At 45.3% G+C, this 26,229-nt stretch overlaps 2 protein-coding genes across 4 annotated transcripts in view; one reads left to right on the top strand and one right to left on the bottom strand.

The window, feature by feature from the left end:
- The window catches only part of LOC149333416 (uncharacterized), a 185,846-nt gene that overhangs the window by 70,531 nt on the left and 89,086 nt on the right, over window positions 1-26,229 (bottom strand). The window lies entirely within an intron of this gene.
- LOC149333417 (epoxide hydrolase 4-like) lies at window positions 722-25,288 on the top strand. Of its 2 annotated transcripts, XM_089556045.1 has the most exons (7): window positions 722-933; window positions 3,005-3,028; window positions 5,544-5,680; window positions 14,301-14,413; window positions 16,773-16,950; window positions 20,140-20,276; window positions 24,882-25,288. In XM_089556045.1, exons 1-7 carry the CDS (start codon window positions 745-747, stop codon window positions 25,286-25,288), a joined length of 1,185 nt encoding a protein of 394 aa, XP_089412171.1. In that variant the 5' UTR covers window positions 722-744. The 2 variants fall into 2 exon arrangements, with proteins under 2 accessions (XP_089412171.1, XP_089412172.1); XM_089556046.1 differs by lacking the exon at window positions 3,005-3,028.

Here is a 26,229-nt window from a genome sequence, read left to right on the forward strand (position 1 = left end):
GCAGACAGACAGCGGTCAAAGTGTTTCATACAGGGGCGCACTCCACGTCTTCATTTCTTCGCGCCAAAGCAGGCGCGCACATACACATACTATCAGCCGTACAATTGCACTCTCACCCTGCACTCTCACCATGCGTGCACCGTCATTGTTCACACGTGCAGAAAGGCTTCTAGAGAATTCAAGCTCCTTCTTTGAAGCCGGCTCCACTGGCGCGCTAGTTAAGTGGAGCGGGCATCACAAAGCACGCTCGAGATTACGCGCTCACCGTCGGCAGTGAGTTTTATTTTCCTAAACATTCGAGAAACGTCTACGGCGGGCACAGGAGAGGTAAGGTGCGCACAGGCGTGAAAGATAAAAAAATCTTTTTATCTCCTGCAAATGGCCTCTTAAAAGAAGCAGAACTGCAGGAAAGCTTCAACAGACCTCTCAAGCACGCTAACATCTAATTCTAGTGTTCCATGAGCTGAAAGCCACCACTAAAGCCGCCAAACATAAGGATAAGAGCGCTAGAGCAAATGTAGATGGCATGGCTTTTAGTTACCTTTTCCAACGTGATAAGTGCGTTGCGTAATGCAGCGCTACGATTACGGTGTTTTGAAGCCATCTGGAACGTCATATTTACCGCGTCCTGAGATCAAATTTATTTATTATTGGTAAGAACTCCTGGCGGCTGAAAATGTTACGATGCCTTTTTTTGTCTTTAGGCACCATTTCCACAACTTCCACATATAAGTTTTCACCACGATGCTGCCACCAGCTCTTGGCAAAGTGATCGTTCTTGCCATCGGAACCAGTATGTGGATATGGATGCAGGCTTACGTTAAAATACAAGTGGCGTTGCATGGGGAAGAAATACTCAAGCCCGAACATCGCGGAGAACCCCCTGAGTTCAAGAACCAGACCTTTGGAAGCCATCGATATGTCAATTTAACGGTAGGTGAGAATCATTTTCCTCAAATTGCCCCTAGTTTACGCCGTTTGAAAAAAAGCTGACTACTTACATGAATGGGCATATCCTTCCCAACATCTCTTCCGAATAGCCTATCCTGGACGAAAAAATTGCTCCTCAGAGAAAAGTGCTCTCTATTATTTTGTCTTTCAAAGAGCCCCCTCTCTTTAAGCTTTCTTTAGTGAAAGGTCACTTATTATCGCATTTCATTGGTAAAAAAGACGCATGTCTATACAGCGCTTTATGTATAACGGGAAGGTGGAATTGTTAACAGGAAAAGCAAATAAAATTAGAGATTTCAGATTTCAGCCCCGAGAAGGGTGCTTGAAAAGCTAAAGCAGGTTTATATTGCCACGCGTAGACTTAAACTTATTTTTGCCTCAATTCTTGCCTTTTGTGTGGCGTAGCGGGACACATGACGACCTTGTGCAAGAGGCGCAAACGTAAAATATTGTTCAATATTCATAGACAAAGATCAGTGTGTGCTGTTGGTGTCAAACTAAGAGTGTTTTGTTTGGGGCTCCTGAGTCCGCCCAGGAAAATTCGGATTTTTTTTTTTGTAAATATCTTGATGTTTGAAACTGCTTTCTCAGACAATTGAAGCTGATTTAAACAGAAATGAAACAACCTGTATATAGTGTGTACCGTTGACTTGTGGGTATCCAGAAAATCGCGTCGGTGGATCGAAATGGCAGTATCATGCCTCGCACAAACATGGCTATAACCTTCGTGTTTCCAACTACACGCCAATATTTATTCTGAAGGTGCACGTGCACTGTCCAGCCATATGGAAACCTATCACATAAGTGGTCGTCATTTACGACCAAAAAGGCCCCATCAACCCGATGAAATTCAAAGAACATGCGGCGGTTTAAAATCTACAAGATGAGTTGCAGGTGTGATCTATAACAATTTGTCAATAAACGGAAAGGCAGGGAAACTTCGTAGACGTAAAAATGCGGTCGAAAATGACTAAAATAATAGGGCTAGTTAGAACTAGGCCAAGACCAAGAAAATTTGCTCGATGCGAGACGCGGTTATTTCTTTTTCAGGCAGGTAGCCATCGCATACGTCGCCACAGTTTCCAATTACGTGAGACTTCTATAATTCTCGCGTTCGTTTTTCGTGCTACCTTATTAAAATCTTCGCCTGGTCGGAGGCCCAAAGGCAAGGCCGCTTTTTACACATCGCAGGCGGATTAGCCGCAGGCGCTCCTTTATGCACCTTTCCATTTTTACGAGGTATACGACCTGGTAACCGACAGAAGACGGACATGGGTTAATCAATTGTTGCTTCCACTTTATCCTGCGAGTGCTTATACCGACCTCGCATATTTTGCCTAATGTGGTATCCGCCGAGAGAAGGTATACACGGTCGTCGAGTTAGCCGACAATCAAAGTGATTAAATCGGTGTCTTCATAGACTTAGAGAACCACTGCTGCCGCAATGGTCCGACCGGTGTTCCGGTTGGGCGATAATTTTTGCAGAGCTTTCTCAGCAATTTTTCGGGCACGTCTGCGGCCAGTGACTTGGAAAACGTATAAGGCACCCACTTCAACTACTATGCGGCCATTTTGTTCTAACAATCTTCCGGGAGCATTTGGAACAGTTTGACAAAGGCGAGGTCCCCAACCACTCATTGCAGTTTTAGGAGAAAAATTGATGAGTAAGTCGCGCCTAATATTTATCGCACCAACATGAGCATCAATCGCAGCACAGCGGCAGCGGTATTTCCTTAAAGTCAACCACACAATCCTGAGTATTGCCGGCAAACTCTGAGTCTGCGTATACCTTCTTCGGAACGAACAAATTTCGAAGACAATAAGAATTACCAAATTTTGTTCATTTTGTAATGCAAGGCTGCATTGAAAGCGTCTCCGCGCTTCCCGTGCCAAGTATTTAAAGAATAAGAACGCCTCGAAACATCTAGAAAGTATGTTCTTTTTCTTCCTGTTCATCTTGGTGCATGTAACGATTGAATGGAAGAATGAACGCATGAATGAAGGGGTCAGCTCAGTAAACTTGCTAGAATTATAGTTTTCTTTTCTCCTCCAGGTTACCCGGAAGACAAAAAACACAGTAAGTAGTTCAAAATTATCACTAAAACTTTATTCCCAGCATCCTTATGAAAATATTACTGGTGCACAGTCACTGGCTATATAATGGAAAATAAAAACAACTTTCTCGTTCTGAAAGTAAGTTACCTGCCCTTCAGCCCATAGTGCCCAGACCTTGAAGTGGAACTGTCTCATATCATTATTTGTTTCCAGCAACTCAAGAAAACTAATAACTTATCTCCACACCAAAGGCCAGGCTGTTTAAAAGCCGTCATTCGGCTTTTAAATAAGGACGTTGCCAACAAGTGAACTGCGATGAATGCCACAGACATTAGGTTTTCGGACTCATCGCCTGCGATTGATTAAAATTGCACCTCATCGTCTGCTTTTTAATGAAAAGGTTAAACGCGAGGTTAGGTACCATATGTTTCGATTTTGTCACGGTAATAAAGAATGCATAAGGCTACGCACCTACTTTCATTCACTACAACAGGAGGGATTCGGCGCGTCATTTCAATACGGAGGAGTGTACGAACCACATCCCTGATGATCTCTGCCGTACTACGGTGCTAGATTTTATAACGACGTTCCTACGCTCATACGGTGAACGGCTGCAGTCAACAACAAGCGTCCGTGATCACATGACCACATTGTGCACATAACCCATGTCTTCTGCTGCTTCGAGCTGAGCTCATTGTTATTAGGTGGAGCACGGGGTCCAAAAACGACGCCGTAAAATGGAGCCCCGCGCCGTAATAGCTGATGCGCTCAGGATAATGCCACCAACTTCGACGCGCACCATCAATCGCTGTGCGCTTGGCCCATATATCTACCCGAGGAGTAGTGTCGTGCTGAGAACGTTGCACGTACGCGGGAGTCAAGAACGATGGACGTGCAACTGCCCGTAAGGGTTCTAAGATCCTCGGGATGCTGCCCGCAAAACGCGGTGGAAAACAAGGTGCTCCAGCCCGTGGACCTACGGTGCCGGGTACCTTGCACAGCCATAAAGGACTCTTCTACAGTTATATGCTGATTGAAATCAGTGTGCAGAGAGCGTAGAGTAAAACCCTTCACAGAGCACTGGACTGGGTGGAAACTCAAATAAGGCATGACAGCTTCAGCATGGGAAGCTTAAATTAGTTTCATTGCCTTAATCACCGTACTTTTTAGGCGAAAAAAAGGAGTGGTTAATAAACTTATAAGGCTATCGATGACATGGTAGGCTTCATTGGCTCGCATTCATTAAATAAAGCTCGGAAACAGGGGTTAAATTCCAATGCATTAAGTATCTTTTGCTGCTAATTCAAAATGCAAATCACAAAATTCTCCAGCGTTGTTGTTTCGAAACGTTTCTCAGACCCACAGTCTACATAAACCATGGCGAATTGAAAAGAGTAATTTTACATGTAGTTTTACTTCAATTAGTTTGCCGAACATCAAGAAGTAAGGTTCCTTGAACACGCAGAACATAGTGTGCACGAGTGGGCTGGCGTGAATATCATGAAGTGAAAAAAGTACAATGGGTTTCGCTATTCCTTTTCATGAATTCAACGTGTGCTTTCATATCCAAGTTTCACTTTCTCCGGTGTTACTGTGCCAGAGGTCTGTTGGCTTATGTTGTTTTATGTGAATCATTGGTCTTGTGCTGATTTCATGCTATTAGTTGCCATTACTTGATGCTATTCTTTTCGTTAATGAATACCATTTCACGGCCCTTTTTGTTCTCACTCAGCCATTTCTGACTCACCGTTTTGCACCTAATTATCGCCATAAGATATTGCTGCACGTATCACCTTATGGGCGAAGTGTGTCCGAAAAGGTCGATATTATCAAATTTATTTGCTGCCTCTGAATGTGAATAGTTACTGAATGTCATTATCGAGCTTCGAATTTTCGAGTGATCAATAATTTCATGTGGGCTGTAAATGATGAGATGTGGCCTGTATTGGCATATATTCCTCTAACGCTGTAATTGGCTGCCATGTCTGCATATACGTAATACAAATTCAGCGCACAGGCGTAAAACTTCTTTTGAAGATAAAAAGTGAAATTTTATAGAGTACAAAGGCAGTGGACTATAATTAGAAACTTTCCTTCTATACTATCACGAAGCAATAGTAGGGTTTTAACGTAGTTATACCGAGTAGACGTCTGAAAGCATGTGTTTAACCTGATTGGCTTGTTGTCTTGCATTACTAGGTCGACGGCACATCTAGCGACGGTATTGGACTCTGGTTAAGTGGACGTTCAGGTACATGGCGATAGCGCCTACCTGCAAAAATATCCGCTTTCGTACCTCATTTATTTCCTGCTTAGCCGTACTAAACCACCAGCCACTTTTTCGCTTTTCTTTCAAAGAAGGTATGCAGAATTGAAAACCATGAGTAGCATATTAGACACACAAGAAGAAAAATTGTAATGTTGGTTATTTGATCACACACGTCTCATGCTGTATAAACTAAGTAAAAACAAAATGGCAGCCACTCGTGTCCAGGCACAAGGCTACGTGTCAGTATCATTTTTTATTTTTGTTCCAGACCATTCAAGTTCATTACGTGACAATAGGCTGCGAAGGAGGCGATAAGCATGACACCATGCTCCTTCTGCTGCACGGTTTCTTGGATTTTTGGTACATCTGGAACAGGCAGATACCAACCCTTGGCAAAGAATTTTGGTCAGTATGTTTCTTCCACTGTTCATTCTGGTTGAAAACTGCTGTGAAGAAAGACATCTGATGCGTTAAGTAGCAGTAGACAGACTTCAGGAAAAGGGTACCATGTGACAATAGACATGAAAATTTTCACACGGTGCTCGGACCTCGAGATAAATCACTGCAGTCAAAGTGCGGCGCACTTGCTGACAACTAATTTGCCGGCTTCCCGCCGTCTATGCTCCGCAACGATTTTTTCACTGCCACTCCTTGTCGTTAACTCTACTGTAGCCAGTCCGTTGCAAACGAGTTTCTCTGGCCACAGGCCGTAACCAGTTCTGGGCGCTTCGGTTCATCGAAAAAGCAGGCCGTTCTCGTCACACGGTGAGCGATGCTCTGGTTGACATTCCGCGACATCCGCTTCTGTGTCAATAGGAACCATTACAGCAATGTTCCACCCGAAGAGAAACTTAAGTTCAAGCGTTGATGTGCAACATTTAGCGGCAGCGCCGCGCGAAGAAGACAGCTGTACAGGGCCGTGCCGAGCGTGGCCGCGCTCTGCTGAGCGCCGGCGCATCCGTCCCGGCCGCGCATCGAAGCGGAGTGGTGCATGTGTGCAGAGGCCTGGACGCAGTGCTCGTGTTGTCTGCTACAGTGCAGGCGCGCACTCTGCATTCTTTGCTTTGAAGCGCACCTAACTCACTGCATGCTGACAGCGCCCGACAGCACTACGATGGGAATTGCGAGGAAGTGTATTCGCTAACTGCGGCGAGTCGTTGGTTAAGAAGTTAAATTTAGTTAAGATGAAGTTAAGAAGTTGGTCAAGAAGTTGAATGCATGTAATGCCTCATGGCTAGCTTGGCTTGGTTTGTAGGGTTTAAAGTCATTAAACGACACAGGCAATGTGGCACGGGGTGCCGTAGTAGAGGACTCCGAATAATTTATGCCACCTGGGCTTCTTCAACGGGCACAGGGGGCTTTGCGTTTTACCCTGCACTGAAATAAGGCTGCCACGGCCGCGATCGGACGCGGGTCCCCCGGCTTAATAGTTGGACGCCTTCAAGTGTTTCTGCTTGCCTGTTGTGTTAAGGCGAAAGCCTTTTTAATCCCTCATACTGCCGTTAGCAGACGCGTCGGCAGCCGTGTCGACAGCTGTGTCGGCAGATATGCCCGCGTTTCGGCGTCACTGCTTAAAAAGAAACTGCGCCGGGGGTGGGAATCGAACCAGCTCCTCTGGCATTTGAAGCGGAGACGCTACCACTGCGCCACGAAGGCTCAAGGTTCGAGCATGAATAAAGGCGCATCTAGTGAATGCGTGGGTTTCATAAATACAATAAAAGGAATAAAGTCAAGAAAAGGAAAAATAAAAAATAAGAAAATAAACAAAAATAAAAACGAAATAAAAATATATGGAGATAAGCATAAAAACAATAAAAATAAGGAAATGATCAAAAGTTAAAAACAATAAAGTGTGAAAAAATAAAAAAGCAAATAGCAACAAACAGTGCGCCAGGAAACGCTTTCGCCTTGCAGCACTTTAGAGAGCCAAAGTGCCCCCTGAATTTTTTAATTCAAGTGTTTCCTCATTCCAGATATTGCACATTTGTTAGTGTACAGTTATTCGTATTTGAACATTGTACTCCAGCTATGTGGCTATGCGGCAACCAACAACATTTTCTTTGTATCTCATGGAATGTATCTTATTGTGTTCGGATTTATTTTACAGCGCTTTAAGCAACTTCATGTCTCTTGTGCTGTTCTTTACAATGGTAACCCACCGCTATGTTATGTCCTTTTTTATCAGACTTCAATCACTTCTATGATGCGTTTCCTCGATTTGGCGAAGAGCAGCGAGGTGTAATCGGGGGTCCTCTTTGCTTACACGAAGTCAAATTGGCTATTTCCGCTCAGCAGGGGTAGAAGCCCCCTGGCCTGGGGGAATTGAGTAGCAAATTCTACAAAACGAGTGTCTTACTGGAAGTCTTCAGGATTGCTTGCGATGTTGGCTTTTTGCCTGTCACTTTTTATGCTGGTCATACCATACTCCTTCCGAAAAGCACAGATCAAAGCTGGTTGAGAGCTATGGAAGGGTACCGTTCAATTTCATTGTGTAGTGTAGACTATGCAATATTTGAAAATATCCTTTCTTCCCGCTTGGAGCTTGTGGTGCTGGACTTAATTAGTTTACATCACGCATGTGGCATTCGAGTCCACGGTATCTAAACTCATATACATTCTGTACATTCTGTGTTGGACTTGCTAACAGGAGAGGCCAGAGAGATTGCGCTAATATAGATTTATCTGGTGGAGGTCATTGATAAGGTGCGTCATGAGTTCTTGTTTGCAGTCTTGGAACATGCAAACGTTTGGGATGCATTGCTTAAGGGCATTAGACTGTGCTACAAACATCTATAGAAGGTTTATCGTAAAACATCAACTTAAACTAAATCCACTAATCTCGTTTGTCCGGCAGGGTTGCCTATTCTCACTTCAGAAAGCTCACTTCAGTTATTTGCTTTATATATTCAACCCTCGTTCCTTAGTATCATCAGATCCCAAGCTGATCGAAGATTTTCACTTGATATGTCGGAAATTAGAATTTTAGCCTATCCTGATGACATCGCCTTTTTCTCTTCAGATAAAAAGAGTGTGCGTGAAGCTTTGCATTTAGCAACGTAGTTTCGTGAAGTCTCTGGCGCGGCTCTAAATTAGAAAGATCTTAAGAATTGTGGTTGGGTTACTGGGGTACGAAACCTAATCGTTCTGATGACACTAGCTAGGACTCTAATTCCCTACAGTATATTGGGGTTCCCCTTCTTCAGGTCCGAAATAATGGGCCCGCGTGGATGGGTCGGGAGCTCTCAATTTTGCTCGGGCGTAAGTCGGCAACATTCTGTTTGTTGCAAAGCTCCTCTATGCATTGCAAGTGATGCACTGTGCGAGGAAGAAGGCGAAAACGTTGCACACGCTATTCGCGACCTCTGTTCGGCGCTCTAAGCGGGAGCCTATGCGTTGCGACATTTTGTTTCTTTCTCTCGAGTCTGGAGGAGTTGGCCTTGTTCGCTTGTTTGTTCACCAGCTGGTTTCACGGTTTTTCTTCTTCAAAGCTGCAGGCCGCCAATTCCTGCTAGCGGTGCTTAGAAGGCGACTGATTTGTCGCGTGCCTTATATGCTTACTTGGACTGGCCATTGCCGAGAGCGGGTTTTGTGGGGTTTCTTGAAGGAGGTTGCTGATATCTTTAATTTCCTGACTGTTAGCTTTTCGTTGCAATATTTACTTGACATGTCAAGGATGCATAGGACCAAAGTACTAATAGAGTCTCTATTCCCTGTGCCCGTGTATCGACGGCCTTACCTTGGTTTTATGGATTCGAGTATATGGAAGCGAGTACATAGAATGTATATGAGCCTGCTGCAAAATCTTTTTTTAAAACTTCACACTTCGACTCTGCCAGTCATGGTCTGGCTTCACTCCAAGGGGACTTTTGTGCCATGGTCGGGGAATTGTGGCCTATGCGGCCAACCAGAGGCGATCGATCATTGCTTCATTGGTGCCGTGATGCAGGTTTTTTTTGGGACATACTACAACGGAAAATCAAAAAAGACATTCACATCTCGCCTTACAGTATAAGGTTCTTGCCTGTCCTGAAAGACTACGGGATCCATGCGATCATTTAATGCTGATTTTACTTTTCAACCTGCGGACGAGCCGCATGATGGATCGACACGCAGAACCGCCCCGTTCTAGCCGCCGCGGTGGCTCAGTGGCTATGGTGCTCGGCTGCTGACCCAAAAGACGCGGGTTCGATCCCGGCCGCGGCGGCTAGAATTTCTTTGGAGGAGAAATTCCAGAGGCCCGTGTACTGTGCGATGTCAGTGCACGTTAAAGAACACCAGGTGGTCGAAATTTCCGGAGCCCTCCACTACGGCGTCTCTCATAGCCTTAGTCGCTTTGGGACGTTAAACCCCATAAAACCAAAACCAAAGAACCGCCCCGTTCATATGAGTCTCTGTTCGGTGAACAGCGCGCCTTGGTGCGGGGGATTTGCGCGGCGCAGGACAGGCCGCCTGAATAGTTTCCGATTCGTGACGCACGTGTTTGTCTCCCGCAGTTTTGATGGGCTGGTGGATTACAGCATACGGAGACATAAGAACACATGTCTGGATGGCGGAATAGTATGTGTGCACGTAAATTATTTGGTAGCTTAGCGTGTCTGATTTCCATGCAATAAATAAACAAAAAAGCACAGTCGTGGTGAAGTCGAAGTGTCCCCGTCTCGCATGCCAGAGGCCCGGATTCGATTCCAACCTACACCACAACTTTTATCTGCATAAATTATAAATTGCGACAAGGTCATGTGTACGCCGTAACATGACCTTCAACGTTTTTACATGAGAAGTGGAGTTTTCACCCTGAAAAGCGATAACACATGCTTGACGAAGCGTTCATTTTCACGGTAATAAGATTTCCGTGCCAAACTCACTGGATTCTCGACCATGGCGACCTTGATGGCGGCGGCACGCGCAAGCAGTTAAACCGGAATAGCGGACTTTCTGAGCTCCTATTTGCCCCTTCAGCCGCCGCTTCCGGTCTCACCGGCCGCCGCGCGTCAGATATCTGGCGGGTCCGGATCGGCGGCGGCGGGCGTTTTTCCTGATGCCGGCAGTTGAGTGCGGGCCGTTGGTTGGAAATCGCCAATCTGCCGCCGTAAAAAATCTGCCTCTCCCGTAATCGAGAGTAGATAAAGCATGAAACGTTTACGGGCATAACACATTGGTTGTAGATGGTACTAGTCAAAATCTTGAAATGGGTCTAGTGTTGACCACACCAAACCACACTCTTCTTGTTGCGTCGAAGCGATCGCCTGCAATAGTGCGGGCTTAGGTAGGCAGCCGCGAACCGTGGCGCCCTGGTCGCTTTCGGGAGCGGCCGCATAATCATGGCGTTGTCGGCAGCGGCGAGCAGCCTTCTGCTATGGCGTATCACTCGCAAAGCGATCGCTTTCCGCAAGACGCTTCCTCCCTCCCCTTCATCAGGCTCCATTGCTCGGCTTAAGCGGCTGTGACGGTGGCGGCATTGAAATGCAGGACGATGCAGAAGCCTACGCGGACACGACGATACGCAGGCCTGAGAAGAATGTATAGACCAGAATTTTGAGCCTTTCCCGGGCGCGGCCATTTTGCACCGACTGGCGCGCCGCGGTGCGGGCGTTTCTTTGGGGACTGCGGGGCTGCGGCAGTTCCGCGGCCGCGCGTGCATATAGCCGCGCTTCGGGCGCTAAAAAAACATTGTCGAGCATACTTCCTCTGCGTGGCTGTGTTGCAGGAAGTATTTACGTTATCACAGCGATAACATTGACGCTTTTTAATGACATTTAGTTTGACATTCAGGCTAATTATGCCAACGCGCTCGTGCTTATATCGAATTCCGTCATGGTGCTCCACTGCAAAGAAACTTTTTGTTCAATATCAAGCATTAGGTGTGCGGCTAGCATGCAGTTCCAATTCCCATGCACTCTTAATCCTTCCTGCCTGCCGGCCATAAAGCCCCCCCCCCCCTTCCACAAACAGGGCTTTCTTGTCGCCGCGCCAGTTTATCAACAAATTGCCGCTGTGAGCTCAACTGAGTCGCAGCGCCAACAGAAAACAAATTTTGTCATGGTTTATGCAACCTGGTGCATAAAAACGTACTTTCGCTTAATTTATCGAAGCTTGAATAGATATGAGCTGCCAATCCAGCTTTCACTAATTCTGAGGTCCGAAGTCGCGTTATTTTATTCAGGAGCTCTCGCCGCGTGTGAGAGCGTTGCGTAGCCGTTTGGCTAAGTGTGGAAATGTAATGAAATCGCGCATATTTTTCTATGATTAAGGTAGATACCGCACCGCTGCGGTGGCTCAGTGGTTACGGCTCTCGGCTCCGGCCCAAAAGACGCGGGTTCGATCCCGGCCGCGGCGGCCGAATTTCGATGGAGGCGAAATTCTAGAGGCCCGTGTACTGTGCGATGTCAGTGCACGTTAAAGAACCCCAGGTGGTCGAAATTTCCGGAGTCCTTCACTACGGCGTCCCTCATAGCCTGAGTCGCTTTGGGACGTAAAACCTTAATAAACCAAACCAAACTAAGGCAGATACCAACAGCAGAAAGATACTATAGATAAACCTTTACCCCCCAGATACCTCTGAGATGCATGCGGAAAAAGCAGCTGAAATCGGTAGCGGTCGTGCTTACAATCCTGTGCATGAAATGTGTTTAATGGGAACAAGAGCAAGCTCAGCGCAAGGATGCCGAACACGTACTGGTGATCGAAAACACGCGCTCCGTCGGGACAACCTTCAGTCTGCAGCTCGCCTATTCAGTTACTACTCCACTGAGTCAAATCAATAGATCTACATTCTGATGCATAAAATTATCATAGATGATATCGCACGTAAAAGGCGACAACAAACGACACGACAGCGCTGAAATCTGCTTAGAAGTGCCGGTTTCCAGTCCGTACACTACCTGGTCGACTACCCTCGGATGTCACGTTAACGAGTAACTGCGCACAAGATAACCGCAGTACTGTCTGGAAGAGGGAAAATGTGAGTAGTGACGCACAGCACACACCCTCGTACCTTAGCTGATGGAGCACAACAACGGCAGAAGCGAACACGTAAACATGCGTTCTACGCGCGGCGCCGGCGCGACCCGCAGTCCCTCGAGCCGCGCGCGCCGACAGATGGCGACTGGTGTCGAGAGTAGGAGCGCGCCCGCAGCCTGCGTGCGAGCGTAAAAAAATCTGGTCTATAAGCAGCGCGTTCTAATACTCCGCGATCGTGTATACATCTCCCTGCCAAAGGGGCAAACGGCATGAGCTGAAGGCCCAGCGGCCGGTCTTTTACATGCGCGAGTGTGGGACCGCAGCGCCATCCTTGGGGACGGCGCGGAAGCGGCCCCCCCCGGCCCTCTCTCGTAGAGTCTCGTTAAATCCCGTACAGTGCCCGGATGCTCTCGTTTCAGTGCCCGGATGATCTCGTTTCAGTGCCCGGATGACCTCGTTTTAGTGCCTGGATGAGTGGAATTCAGTGCCCGGATGTTGGCTCTCGGTCTCGGCGTGACGTCAGCACACTGCCGACAACGGGAGCTAAAAGCATTTCATGCTTAAAGCGCTCCATGGATCACGGTCTTTATTGTTAGGAATTGAGTTGCAATCAGGAAACGAAAAAAAAACGTAGATTCCTGAATAAAGCCAACCACTGGAAAGAATGACGCAAGCGAAAATAGAATATTTGATATAGTTTTGTAAAATGGAAATTTGAATGAATGAATCACTTCAATTATTTACACACCATAAAAATACCCCATCTTAGGAAGGAAACGATCGCAAGGCTTATAAACTTGAAGTGCAGTTATATGAAAGATTACATGAAGGAAATGTGATGTGTACTGCTTTTTCTTCTACATGGTCGCGTGTAATAAATACCATCTAAGAAACAAACGCCCCGGTGTTAATGTGGTCTAAGGCATCAGAAAACAGAACTCCTCTGTTACAACTGGGTCTAGTTCCAATCTTTTTTTATTGAAGTATAGCACGAAGCGACTTTTTCCTGTTGGCTTCCGTTCGGATGAATAATTTCGGAAGTTTTTGAATACGTTCTGACTCAGCTTCACCCTGTTTACACTTTAATTTGACGAGAATGGAAGCTCTCAACGGCGGTTGTGGTTCTCTGACCTTCCATTTTCTTGTCAATTTGTATTACACGCAGAATAATCTTGAGAGTTCACCAGCACCACAGATGACTATAGTGCCAACGTAGAACGCCCTGCCGTACCGCGGCTGTCGCAAGGAATGTCATAGAATGGCGAGGGCTCCAGCTCTCTGAAAGCCACCTTATGCTATGCATGACATCAGCGCTATTCCTAATAAAAATGGTCTATAGACAGTCTGTACACTTCTTATAGACTTTACTGCCTTCCTATAGATATATCTTTTTCTCTATTTATAGTCTATAGACTATATATGGACAAAAGTCTACTAAAAGTGTACTGTCGTAAATCTATGGATTATATGTAGACTGTCTATAGCAATTGTATTGCCTATAGATTGTTCTCTAGGAATGGTCTATAGTCTATGGACTTTACAGACTGATCTCTACGGACAGTCTATAGACTGTCTCAAAAATTTCTTGTAAGGGCCAGAACTAAGACCTTCCTGATGCTATTCGCTAGACAGATAAAGAGAAGAAAAAAGAAGAAAAAGTTCTCTTTTAGATATATTTCACATGAATGAAGCCAGCAGCCAATGACAACAAGGAGACTATAGTGCGGTAGATAGTGTTCATCATACAATAATTCACATAAACCATAACTTTACAGAAAAGAAAAGACTGCCACATGATGTTAATGAGAATCGAACCCTTGTCGCGTAAAGTGCTTTAAAACTACGCCCATTCTAACTTGTGCGTGAGGTTTTATTCTGCGTATTTTTCAGCTCGGTGTACCAAAGTGAGCCCCTCATGTATGGATTCTTGCCCGCTCATAATGCTTTTCCGTAGTAGTCAGCGACCAGTTTGACGAGTACTGAATTGGTTTTGATTATTTAAAATTTTTGCAGCTTCTTTCTTTCCTCCTTGACAGTTTTGCGTCTTTGTTCATCATGCTTACAGTGTCGTGGCGCCAGACTTGCGTGGCTACGGACACACTACAAGACCTGTGGACTCAGCCGAATACCTCATGGTAAACTTGATTCGAGATGTCAGAGGATTGATCAGAACTCTAAGTAAGCTAAATTCTTGTACAACCTGTCATGCAGTAACAGCTTTCTTTTCAGGCTAAGTGAATCGAAGATATATCAGCCAGCATAGCACCAAGGTCTACAATGTTGGAGCTGTGCGTCGAATGTAAAGCCAGCCTTATAGATGTAGATATACATTTATTTTTGGTCTATATTTTCACAACCTTTAAATAGCGGTTTAATAGAGACTCTGCTTCTAACGAGCCTAGCAACATAAAAATGCAGGAATCCTCACAGAACGTTCATAAATAGATAAATTTAAGAACTCCGCCAACGCCTTCGAAACAAGCTGATCAGCTATTCACTTACTTCGTAGTTGGTAGAGTCCCGATACATAGAAAACTGAGGACGCAGGAAATACAATCAAATGGAATTACTGCGACTATTCCTTGCGGATGATACTTATCTACAGCTCATGGCCACTCTGCTCGTAGGATGTGAGAATATGTTCGTGACTTTTTCTTACAGACACGTGCTGGCCATTAATACAGTGCGAATAAGAGGCATCGGTAGACGACTGATATTGTTATGTCCACATGATTCATAAAATAAAATGCTTAAGAATAAAGGATCTGAATTCCTTAAGACCGCCGTCGGCAATATATATGGCTGCCTTCCTGAACGAAGAAGCAACAGAGACTTTTAAAGAGAGTGAAGGTCGCCCTAGTACATTCTACTGCGCTTTAATGCTTTGGAGAAATAAATCACGAGTGACATAAAGCAGAAGCCGGCCTATTTTGCGAAGTAAAATATTGCGGCACTATGAAATATTAAAAACTCCGTCAGTTCAGTACCCGCACGTTCGCTTACATTGCCTCGTCAGAAGCAATCTACCGACTCGCCTTTTGATAGAAAGAACAAAGGACGTCTTGTCTGCGTGGTTCGCTTAAGAGATCATGTTTCAAGTAACGTAGAGTTTTTACTGTTAAATTAGCACGAGTGTAAGAGTGTATGCATGCATGCATGTATGTATGTATGTATGTATGTATGTATGTATGTATGTATGTATGTATGTATGTATGTATGTATGTATGTATGTATGTATGTATGTATGTATGTATGTATGTATGTATGTATGTATGTATGTATGTATGTATGTATGTATGTATGTATGTATGTATGTATGTATGTATGTATGTATGTATGTATGTATGTATGTATGTATGTATGTATGTATGTATGTATGCATGTATGCATGTATGCATGTATGTGTGTATGCATGCATGCATGCATGTATAAAAGTGTGTGTTGTGTGTTTGTGCGTGTGCGCGTGTATGTTTGTATCTATGTATGTATGTATGCAAATTTGTGTGGGTGGGTGTGTGCGTGTTCCTCCAGCACAGTTCTGTCGTATGTGCCTATCCAACATTTCTCGCCAAAGGGTTTGTCAACGCAAACAGTTTAGAAACGCACTTTTTTATCATATCTTGCAGGATTTTAGTATGGCAATCAATATATTCGCAAATCTTCCATGAGTAGCCTTTCATTTTTGCTCTCATTATTTTTCTATATCGGTCTTGACTGCTCGATGCGAATGATGTAAAAGCTTTAAAAGCAACATTTTGCTACGCGCTGGAAGAATAGACCATTGTCTTCGATATTTTCATGATAGTAATTCAGGATATTCCAATATTCACAACTTTTATCCCAGAATGCCGGAAATAGAAGATTCGAAATGGAGTAACCTTAGTCATTAGACAAGTATTAAAGAAATCATTGTGGGTGATTCTAGCTGCACTTGCTGAATTATAGCATCCGATGTCTTATCCCGTAATTTTTATTTTAAGATAATAATTTGCAGCTAGAATTCTATTATGCGGCAGGAATGCACCGCCGCTCCCCAATATCCCATTCTTCAATGTTAACTTCGCCACAACTTTCTTCGTACTATGTCCAACATGCGCAAAAATGAAACATTTCTTTTAATCACAAAGATACCGATGTATAATCTAACAGAAGGTCACCAAGAAAAGTGCGGTTAGAAAACGCTACATACTAAAGAATACAGCAGCCGCAAGCCCGATCGCGTTGATAAAAAAGGGAGAAAGCTAGGGCAGTTCTCCCAAAATACATGAAAAGAAACTGGGGGTACAGCCTCCTCAGCAAAATATTATGAACTACAAAGCATTCCCTCCAGCTTTATCACTACGCGAACTGTGGTAGGTATGCAGTATTAGTAGAAGAACATCGCCATTTCTCTGCAGAGCACGAAAAATAAAGCGCAAGGTTATTTACTGCCCCATAGTCTCAACACAAGATAATGAAATATATTCTGAAAGCTGGATGAAATATGCCCTATTGCTCCTGTGAACAACCGTGTCTTCGGCCTTGCTTCTTGCCGCAGATGCTAGAAAAAAGAGAAATGTTGTTCTGGTGGGACACGACTGGGGTGGCATGATCGCCTTCTGCTTCGCCACCTTCCACGAGAGGTTGATCGACAAAATGGTCATCATCAATGGCATGCACCCGAAAGCCTTTTCAAAACAGCTCCTGCGAAGTGTACGGCAAATGAGGATGTCCTGGTAAGGCCATGCGCTCGTTACAATTTGCTTCTGTGAACATGTAGGGAACTTCATTATTGACACAAGGTGTTGAGACGAGTTCGTTACTCGATTACTGACTCTCATGATACAGCCAGGGTACTCTTGGAGGATAGAGAATTTTTGGGTACGAGTCCAAAGTTTTTACCGACAAGTGAAGCGGCTGCTAAGGTTACCCTTTTTTTGTGTGTTCCTCTTCTCTGCGCCCTCTTCCATGTTATTTATTCGTTTCTTTTTTATTTTTGCCTTGATTTTCTTCTACTTCTGAGCAGGCTATGCACGTTTTCTCACGCATAATGTATTCTTGGGTATAGGTCAAAGCCTTTGTCTTATACAATGCGGTATAGGGTTCCATTCAACTAGTACTCTTGTGTTTTAGCACTTCATTATTCGGTTTATTTACACTGTTCAGAAAAAAGTGCTAACTTTTTAAACCTTTTGGCACTCTTGCATTATTGAAGGTTCATGGTAGTGTTTAAAACAGCTAATAATGTAAGATAGAATAATCGAATACGAAATACTGTACTTGCGCCACCCCAGATTTCAACAATCACAAAGAGGTTTGCTCAATAAGACAGAACACTTGAAGCAAACAAATCTCCGTTAACAAAATGAACCACTGGGGGCTACTGTAGCCCAAAGGCACTGCACAAGTTCCTGCATTTGACACTGCGAAGAATTCCTCCAAGTTACTGTTTTCAGCAAAAAAATTGATCTCGCTCATTTATCGCATGTTAACGTTTGTCTTGCACCAAGAAACCGATTTATAGCTTAAATATAGTGTATTCAAAAATTGTCTCCAATCCGATTCAACCTCACAACGTGGTCTGCTTGCCGCCATTTCGAACTTAATGGCGGCTTAGCGAAGCGTCTGGAATCCAACCCGAACAGCGAGTGTAGTCGCCCGCCCTTTACCTCCGGCGTCAGCCAGCAACGATGACACGTGTATTTCGTTTTTACGCATTTACTACGTTTTCGGTGAGTGCGCTCTCTGTCACGTTAGAATGCCGTAGCCTCTCGATACACAACAACTTCCATTTGTTCTCAGCGTAGCTTGAAGGCTAACTTCGTCTAACACTCCTCTAAAATTTTAAAATCTGACAGGGTTACCTCGATAGGATGTATAATCCCTGCTCTCCCTACACGACGGTATGTGCACTATACGCCTAAAAAATATTGGACGCCTATAGCATACCATGTACCATGTTACCATTACCGGAGTACCGGGAGCCCGCGTGCCGTCAATGCGCATTTGCAAATCGCCTTGGATGCGCCAGATTGCGCCAGGTACGCGACAGCTGCGAGCGCGCCTGCCGCATCGCGACCAATCAGCGCGGGCGGACTGGCGGTTAGCGGCCTCCCGGTGCTCCTGGAAAGGTAACACGGTATGCTATAGACGTCCGCTGGTTGGTCGTTATCTTATTAAGGTGGGACATAACCTGGCGTCCCATTAAGTAGAACACCCCAGAGAGGACACAAAAATTTTACCGCGGATGAAAATTCGCTTAGAATTCATAGTGCATCACTGCAGATCTCCCAGGACGTCTTTTCATCAGCGCTACTGGGCTTCTCCCTTGACGCTTCATTAATAATCGAAGTCATTCACAACCAAAACATGAGCCTTCAAGTAAATAAAATATTTTTAGTACAGATCCGGACGCCGTTCCGCCGGTATCGAAATTTGTGATATGTAGTCCAGGAACGCATTTTATTGTGAGGATAAATTTCTGGATTGTGCTTCGTTGGCCTTCTCACCAGCTGCTGACCGCCAGAAGGCACGCCACGTGGTGCTCGCTGGGGTGCCCGCGCACGCTGATTTTGCTTACAAGATGTCTATGTGGTAAACACTTTTGCAATACAGCATTGTCTTCTGAACAATCTCTTTTTCCGTGCATAAGTGCTATTTGTATCAGTGTACAACCGGCCAAATCTTAAGCTGGCGTGCGCGACGGCCGCTTTTTAAGTGCTCCCGCGCTCTGGGAACTTGCGGAAAGCTCAATATTAAGCATAGGCTTAGTGAACCTCTTCTTAAATTTAATATTTTCGAAAATTTGCTTCGTTATAAGGTACAGGAGCACGGAAAAGGCGGCCGTCATGCACGCCAGCTAAAGATTTGGCTGGCTGTACACTTAGTCTCCGAGTGCACAATGAAATGAATATCTGGATTAGTATTAATTTGTGTTCGTTATTATCTCCCGTGTCTTGTTTGCCGAGAATACAACTATAGTATTTAGTCAAGGAGTTAGTTGATCCTAAATCGCCGACTTTAGTATTCTTCATGCGGTGAGAATGCCTGGTTGTGTTTCAGCCTCCAACAAAAGGACGGCATTGCGTCAAGTATCCAGGAGATCGCGTGTTCAAGAAGGATTATTACAAGTCAGGAATCAGATGTGGGCCTTTCTTGCGTTTAAACTTCCGCTTCGTTCTCCAAACTTCAAAGCACCTGCGACAAAGCTGAACTCTATAAAGTTAAGCGTGCGCACTGATAGACTTTTTACTTACCCTAAGATTGACCCTCATACAAAGAATTTTAAATAAGTTCATAGGTTAAGCGCTCGTAGTTGACATATTTGTTTCAGCAAAAAAAAATAAAACAAGCGAGGTGGCTGGAGCTTTAGTTTAGGACCCCAGTGGTCTCCACCGACCGCTTAGCCCGTAGTATCGCTGACGTTCAAAGTCCAAGCTGGGCAGCTCACCTTCTACTGCTCTTGCATATGTTGTTAAATTTGTGTTAGCTGTAGATTGGCATGTCATGCCCACACCCTGTAGATCAGGGTTGCCCAGTCGCCACAACGGGGCATTGCGGGCTTTGGTGCGTGGCGCGTGGGAAATCTAGCATGTAAGCATGTTGGGTGGGGTAAAACTGCTTCTAGTAGTTATCATGCACCAGGTGTGTCAAGGAAGACAAGTCCTTCTCAAAAATAGGTTTTTTTCAAGTAAAAATATGGCTTTTTCAGCATAGCAATGCCATTGTTAGCGGACCCCAGAACACTGTTGAATCGTTGTAAGTAGTAAGGCGGTTAGCTAAATTTTAATAATGAACTTTTTTACCTGTTGCCTCTTAGGCTATATAGTCTATAACCTATAGCCTCTTGCGCGACCTAAGAGTTGCCCAAGGGGCTATACTTGCAAAAGCTCAGCTCAATATTGATCATATTTTTATATATGCAGGTATATGCTTCCCTTCCGCCACCCGGCTGTTCCTGAGAATTATCTGATCACGAACGATTTCGCATTCTTTGACAAGGTCCACAAAGGTTTTACCCCACAGGAGGAAAACGCACACAAATACATGTTCTCGCAAGATGGTATGTAAAATTCTATTTTCGCAGATTCACTGAATGGCCTCAGTGAATCAAGTACTTTCTCCGACAACCCATGCAGAGGCTTTAAATACTACATGAACTGTTGTAGTTTCCATTAAAAGTCCACATTCATACCATCTAAGGCAAATGATTTGATTGCAGCAGTTACGTTTCCTTAGTGTGCCCTATAAATGCGGCTTGGTTTTCCTGCATCATATCATGCTTAACCCGCGAGCTTCAGAAGGCGCAAGTAATATTTTTCTTTTACTTTATTTTTTGCATTTACCCTTTGCTGCAAAATGCATTGTAATGAAGGCTCCAACTGCTGATATAAATGACTCTCAGGGGCCGTATTTTAAAAGATGTCGATTTCCGTTGTCCATGACGTGTTCATTCGGTCCTCTGTTAGTGGGCACTAGCATATTCCCGCGGCTTTCAAGTGCCTGTGGCAAGCGACCCGGCCTGGCAACCGGACTTTACCACCGGCTGAAATTGGATGCGATAAGCAGCCAATAGTGACGTGCCCCGCAGCTCTCTGTGAACAGCATGCGACCTTACCTAACCATCAGCTCCCATTGGCTGCGTTATGCAGCCAATGGTAAAGTCCCATCGCCAACCATTCAGTGCCCAGTCATTTGCCACAGACGCTTGAAAGCCGCGGGTAAATCTGAGTGACCACCGACAGAGGAGCGAATCGATACGAAATGAACAACGGAAAATGTACAGTTCATAGAAAACGGCCCCAGCTTTCAGTGGTCACAGTGAGCCGCCAAAAAAATTTCCCAGTCTCTGCGGCCTTGAGGAGTCCGTGCAAGAATGAAATCTACTGCAGCAACAGCATAGCTGATTAGTGGACGTCTCATAGAAGGTTCCAGCCTTTCCCTTTGCAGATCTCGACCATCTCTGTTAGCTTCCACACCTGCCACCGTCCTTCCACCGTTTTTGAATTTCCAGCGGAAAACCACCTTCGGTGTAAGCCACCGTTTTCGGTAGTTTATGTGTCTCTACACTCATAATATTTTCAGTTTCGTGCACTGCAGCGCGCAATACGTCACGATGCTTTCGCTGCCTGATGCGCCGATGCGTTCGCCCGCTTTCTGTTGCCTCAGAGACGCGTTCAGCCGCCTTGGTCACCTGCTAGTTCGAAAGCACTACTTCACTAGCAACACTCAAAAAGCCGATGGGTCTCTGAAGCCTCGCGCTTTTACTCCTGACGCCGGCGGAATAAAAATAGATATGTCTGCGGCTGGGTTTCGAACACGCGGCGATGCGGACAGATCAGCTTCGCTGGCCACTACACGAGAGCACTAGGATATCACCTTTTTTTTTTAACATGGTGCTTATTAGAATGATAAAAATGAGCAATGCTATCGCCGCAGCCTATCATCCCTCGTGTTTAATTGTCACACTCTCGCGCTGTGCACTGCACGTCGTCTTATACGCGAACTTCTATCCATGCGCAAAAAAATTATCTTAGCCCACAAATTCTGCAGCTGCAAGTGAAGCCTCGGAGATAGTCACGACAGAAAAGGGAACCGCGCATAACTAGCTCCTTGGGTCAGTGAACACCTCAATCCCACTTTGAGCTACGTGGCGGTAGTGACAGAATTACGTGCGTTGCATGCGTTGGGGTTTACAACGCTGTCGCAGAAACGCAACACTGGGTCAATAGGCCGCCGGCGTTCATTGAGCTCATTGGCGTTGGCGTTGACGACGTTGTAGGCTCCTTTGATTTTGTGGAAAGAAAGCCGCATAACTCGCTCCCTGGGTCTGTGGAGAACTCATGCATACTTTTAGGTATGTGGCAGTGGCAAAATACTTCGTGCTAAGCGATGCTATGCCACTAGCCGGTTTTTTTTTATCTTTATGTTAAGCTACGACGCCTAGGCCATTCTTTCTCCGGCGTTAAATAACCGCGGTGTGTTTTGTCCGTAAGGTGATCCATATCTCTTGACTCATTCTGCTCCTCTTTTTGGTTGCAGCATTTCTATGGCTCCTAGAAATTATAGGTACCATAGCATTACTCCTCCGAGCATTTCGAAATGTACAACCAAGTAGCGCCACCTATGCTGCGAATCAGTCAGTCTTCAACACAGATCAATAATATTTCCGGCGATGATCAGTCGTCTTAGTCTGTGTGGCTAAAAACCTGTTCACCTTTCTCCACCATTAACTTGGATTGCGCTCGGGGCACTGGGGAATAATTTGGTTTTAAGATCGGTACCTAAGCGATGGAAAATTTTACTGCTTAGGAACTTGGCTTCGGTGCTAGTTTGGCCGTCGACACCATCGAGGTTTCGGGACCATTTTCGACCGTATTGCAGGGAACTAGAGCACTTTATGTCTAATATACAGGGCGCAGGTGTATCGCAGGTAAACATTTAAGAATCACGAGTGCTGCGCTGTGTCATTACATCGCTACGTTTCCGATGCTTCGCTATTTTGTTAACATGATATTATGGTTCCTTCCTGGCTTTAGCTCCTAATTATTTGCGTCTTCCTTCCATCAAAGTAGGCTTCCTATAAATAAATCAAAATTAACAAAACACCAGCTACCTAGTAATCCAAATTTTTTTTTCTTTAATCAATATTGGGAGAATGTGGAAGGGATAGTTCAGGTTATCACGCTGCAAGTAGAGCATATGTCGCGAAGAATGTGTAAAAGTAGCGGCTGCTTCCCACTCTCTCATTTAATCATTTCAATAGCTCGCTGTCACCACCTCTTATGTAGCCAATTTACACTGAAGAAAATCGCTCAATCATTACTCATGTAAGTATACGTAAGCACAAAACATGGCATAGCAGCCTTCACAGACTTTTTTAGTCAGGGCGAGATTAGGCAGTAATTAAACGTGTTTTCTGCAACTGACACGCAGTGCGCAGTTCATTGAAATTGACCGCTTATAGAGGGTGTCGACTTTATTCAAGGGATAAAAGATTAAATATTTGATGTAGGCCAGGGAAACCACTTACACACCTACCAACCGGTGTGCGCTTCATAGGCATTTTTGTGTTTTGCAATTAATTAATTAGCAATTAATATAATATTCCTAAATGCGCAGATATTGATTTAGCCAGCAAATATGAATACCAAGAATAGAGAGCGCCTTCAGAAACCCCCATTCCATTTATTTGCGGTAAAGGAAGCCTCACGTGTATCTTTTTTCCAAGCTCCAAAGAAAGCCCGCGAAATGTAAAAAAAAAAAAGTCACTCGACTAGCACATGCGCGCCCCGCTATTGTGCTGCTCTCAATCCTGGCATGAGTGAATACAATCAGCTGTTGGTATGGCGCGACGACCACACTGCTCCGGCAGGCAGAAATGTCGACGGTGGTTGCATCGTCATGCTTGCAGATTGGCTCGCGCTGGCGTCGCAACCACCGTCGACATATCAGCTTGCCGGAGCAATGTGGTCGTCGCGCCATACCAGAAACTGATTTCGTTCACGCAAGCAGCCAGGATTGAGAGCAGCACAATCGTGGCGCGCAAATGCGGTAGTCACGTGATTATTTTGTATTTCGCCGGCTTTCTTTCGAGCTGGGAAAAAAATGGCTGAGGCTTAGCTTAGGTTAAGCCTAGTCAGATGCGAAGCATATTGTCGCCGAGTTGCATATCGAGCACGCCGCTTGGTTAGACGTTCTTCACGCTCTTCATCAGTCTCTGTAGCACGCCGCAACTTTTGCTTCTCATTCCAACGAGCAGCCCTGTCTCCAGGAGGCATCTCTATCCCGTGTACGCCTAGCAGAGGCAGGCGCACCCCCTTGTATACCGCCGCTCCAGCATCACGTGTTCACTACAGCGCACCTAGCGGCAGAAGCAGGAAACACATTGATCGCGACGCCTCGCGCGACGGCGCGAGCTGGGCCCCCGTTTCTCATCTGCTGTGACGTCACGCACCACGTGGTCATCCTTGGTCACGACGCCTCGCGCGACGGCGCGAGTTGGGCCCCGTTTTTCATCTGCTGTGACGTCACGCATCACGTGGTATGACATTGAGGTCACGAAAGGTCAATGGTAACGACACCGCCGCGCTCGAGGAGCTGGGTTGGGCTATTTTAGTATGCTTCGCATAAAAGATACACGTGAGGCTTTCTTTATCGCGAATAAATGGAATTGCGGTTTCTGAAGGTGCTCTCAAACTTTGCTATTCACATTTGCTGTCTAAAGTCAATATTTACCCATTTAGGAAAATTATCTTAATTGCTGATTAATTATTTGCAAAACAAAAAAATTGCCTAGATGCGCAAGCCAGCTGGTAGTTGTAAGTGGTTTCCCTGCTCCACCTCAAATTTCTTAGTTTTTAACTCTTGGCTAAAGTTCGCCTGGACACAATGTATAACGTTTGTATATTGTAGACAAGGTTTGAACAGAAAGAAAATCTAGTTTCATTAACCGCTTGCTAGTGCCTAATCATTAATAATTTGGCTGCAGCAATATGTGATAGTTTAGATAAAATTAAATCTGAAACCGATGCACCCTAAGCCTATTTCTGTCTGTGGGTCATTGGGGGGTGCGCAATTAATTATTTAAAACTAGTTTGTGAAGTAACTGAACAGCTGGGAGCAGTGTTTAAAATGTGTGTGCTGTGGTTCTTTTTTTTATCTCTAGGTGCACTGACAGGTGCGATCAACTACTACCGAGCTTTCAACAATGATAGTGACCAGCTGAACAAGATACACTACCGCAAAATCAACGTGACAACGCTCATCTTGTGGGGAGAACAGGATGCATTCCTTACTACACCGGTGGCCAAGTACAACAAAGCGTGGTTGAAGAATTCAAGCATAGTTTACTATAAGGGTGCAGGTCACTGGCTGCTCAGGGAGTGTTCCACACAGGTCAATGAACGCATCAGCCGTTTTGCGAAGACTGGGCGTGCCTTCAAACCGCTTTCGAAGATGAATCAAAAAGGGTACACATGCAATGAGTCCATGAAGCCGGGAGGAAGCTGGTTGTCAATCTTATTCCCGTGGCTTCCACGCAACGCAAGTGTTCCCATGTTCACGGAGAAATAAAATCTTAAACACGTTGTGCGTCCTTGCATAGGCAAATTTTTTAACCTAATGCAAACTTGTTCAAAAATAGTTCGGGCTTTGAGTTGTAATCACTTCACTATCGTCAACAGATTTTTCATGCTTGACTTCATGATTTCGCGTCCTCTTGTTTAAGACTCAAACCTATTGTCTTTCGATTCTGCTTACGACTCGTCAGTCACCATTTTTAGGGAGACGGGCGTTTTCAGGTCTGTGAAACAGATTCCATCAGCCTTACCCTGCTTTGTTGTTGCCGGTGCAAACTGTGTATTATTCCATCATAACTTGTTTGTCAGGTAAGGCATCGGTACGGACCTAATGGATTTCATATCTAATCAACTGGATTAGGAGAAAATTACTGCTCAGAAAAGTTCATTGCCAGACAAAAATACAACTGCAAATAATACAACGGAATCTATTTTACCTTCATCCCCCGCGTTATGTGAAGACCTCACCCTCCGTGGACATAACCGTCATGCACAGGCAAGTCATCATGGCGAGCCGGAGAGGGATGACGAAGGAGTGCAGGAAAAGCAGCACGAACAACACCGGAGGCGACGCGTATGCGTTGGGGCTTGCGGGAAATGCGCCATCATGTACGCTGATGCTCCTAGGTTCATGGGGGTTCCAAAGGACGGCACTCGCTCAACTCAGCTCGCACAATCCTGTGTGGCCACACGTGAATAGCAGCTGTGTGCGCTTGCTTGCGCAGTAGCAGCCGCCTGTGCAATAAACGGCCAGAAACTGAGCGCCACATCAGTAAGGTGGCGGCGTATGCAGCCAAGAGGGAGCGTTGTGCATGAGACGCTTGACCAGTCTGGGAAGCCTGAGTCTAGTAAACCTGCACTAGGTAGAACAATGGACGGACGCACTCGCCACACGATGCTACACTCCGAGCCCGCAAATTTCTCAGGTACCAAGGA

This window comes from Amblyomma mixtum, chromosome 8 (genome assembly GCF_055824585.1).
Source record: "Amblyomma mixtum isolate Tamu chromosome 8, ASM5582458v1, whole genome shotgun sequence".
Taxonomy (NCBI): domain Eukaryota; kingdom Metazoa; phylum Arthropoda; class Arachnida; order Ixodida; family Ixodidae; genus Amblyomma; species Amblyomma mixtum.

Coding starts and splice junctions, on each gene's coding strand:
- LOC149333417 (XM_089556045.1), top strand. CDS start 745: ATGCTGCCACCAGCTCTTGGCAAAGTGATCGTTCTTGCCATCGGAACC. Junction 934..3,004: donor ATCGATATGTCAATTTAACG/GTAGGTGAGAAT, acceptor TTTCTCCTCCAG/GTTACCCGGAAGACAAAAAA. Junction 5,681..14,300: donor ACCCTTGGCAAAGAATTTTG/GTCAGTATGTTT, acceptor TCATGCTTACAG/TGTCGTGGCGCCAGACTTGC.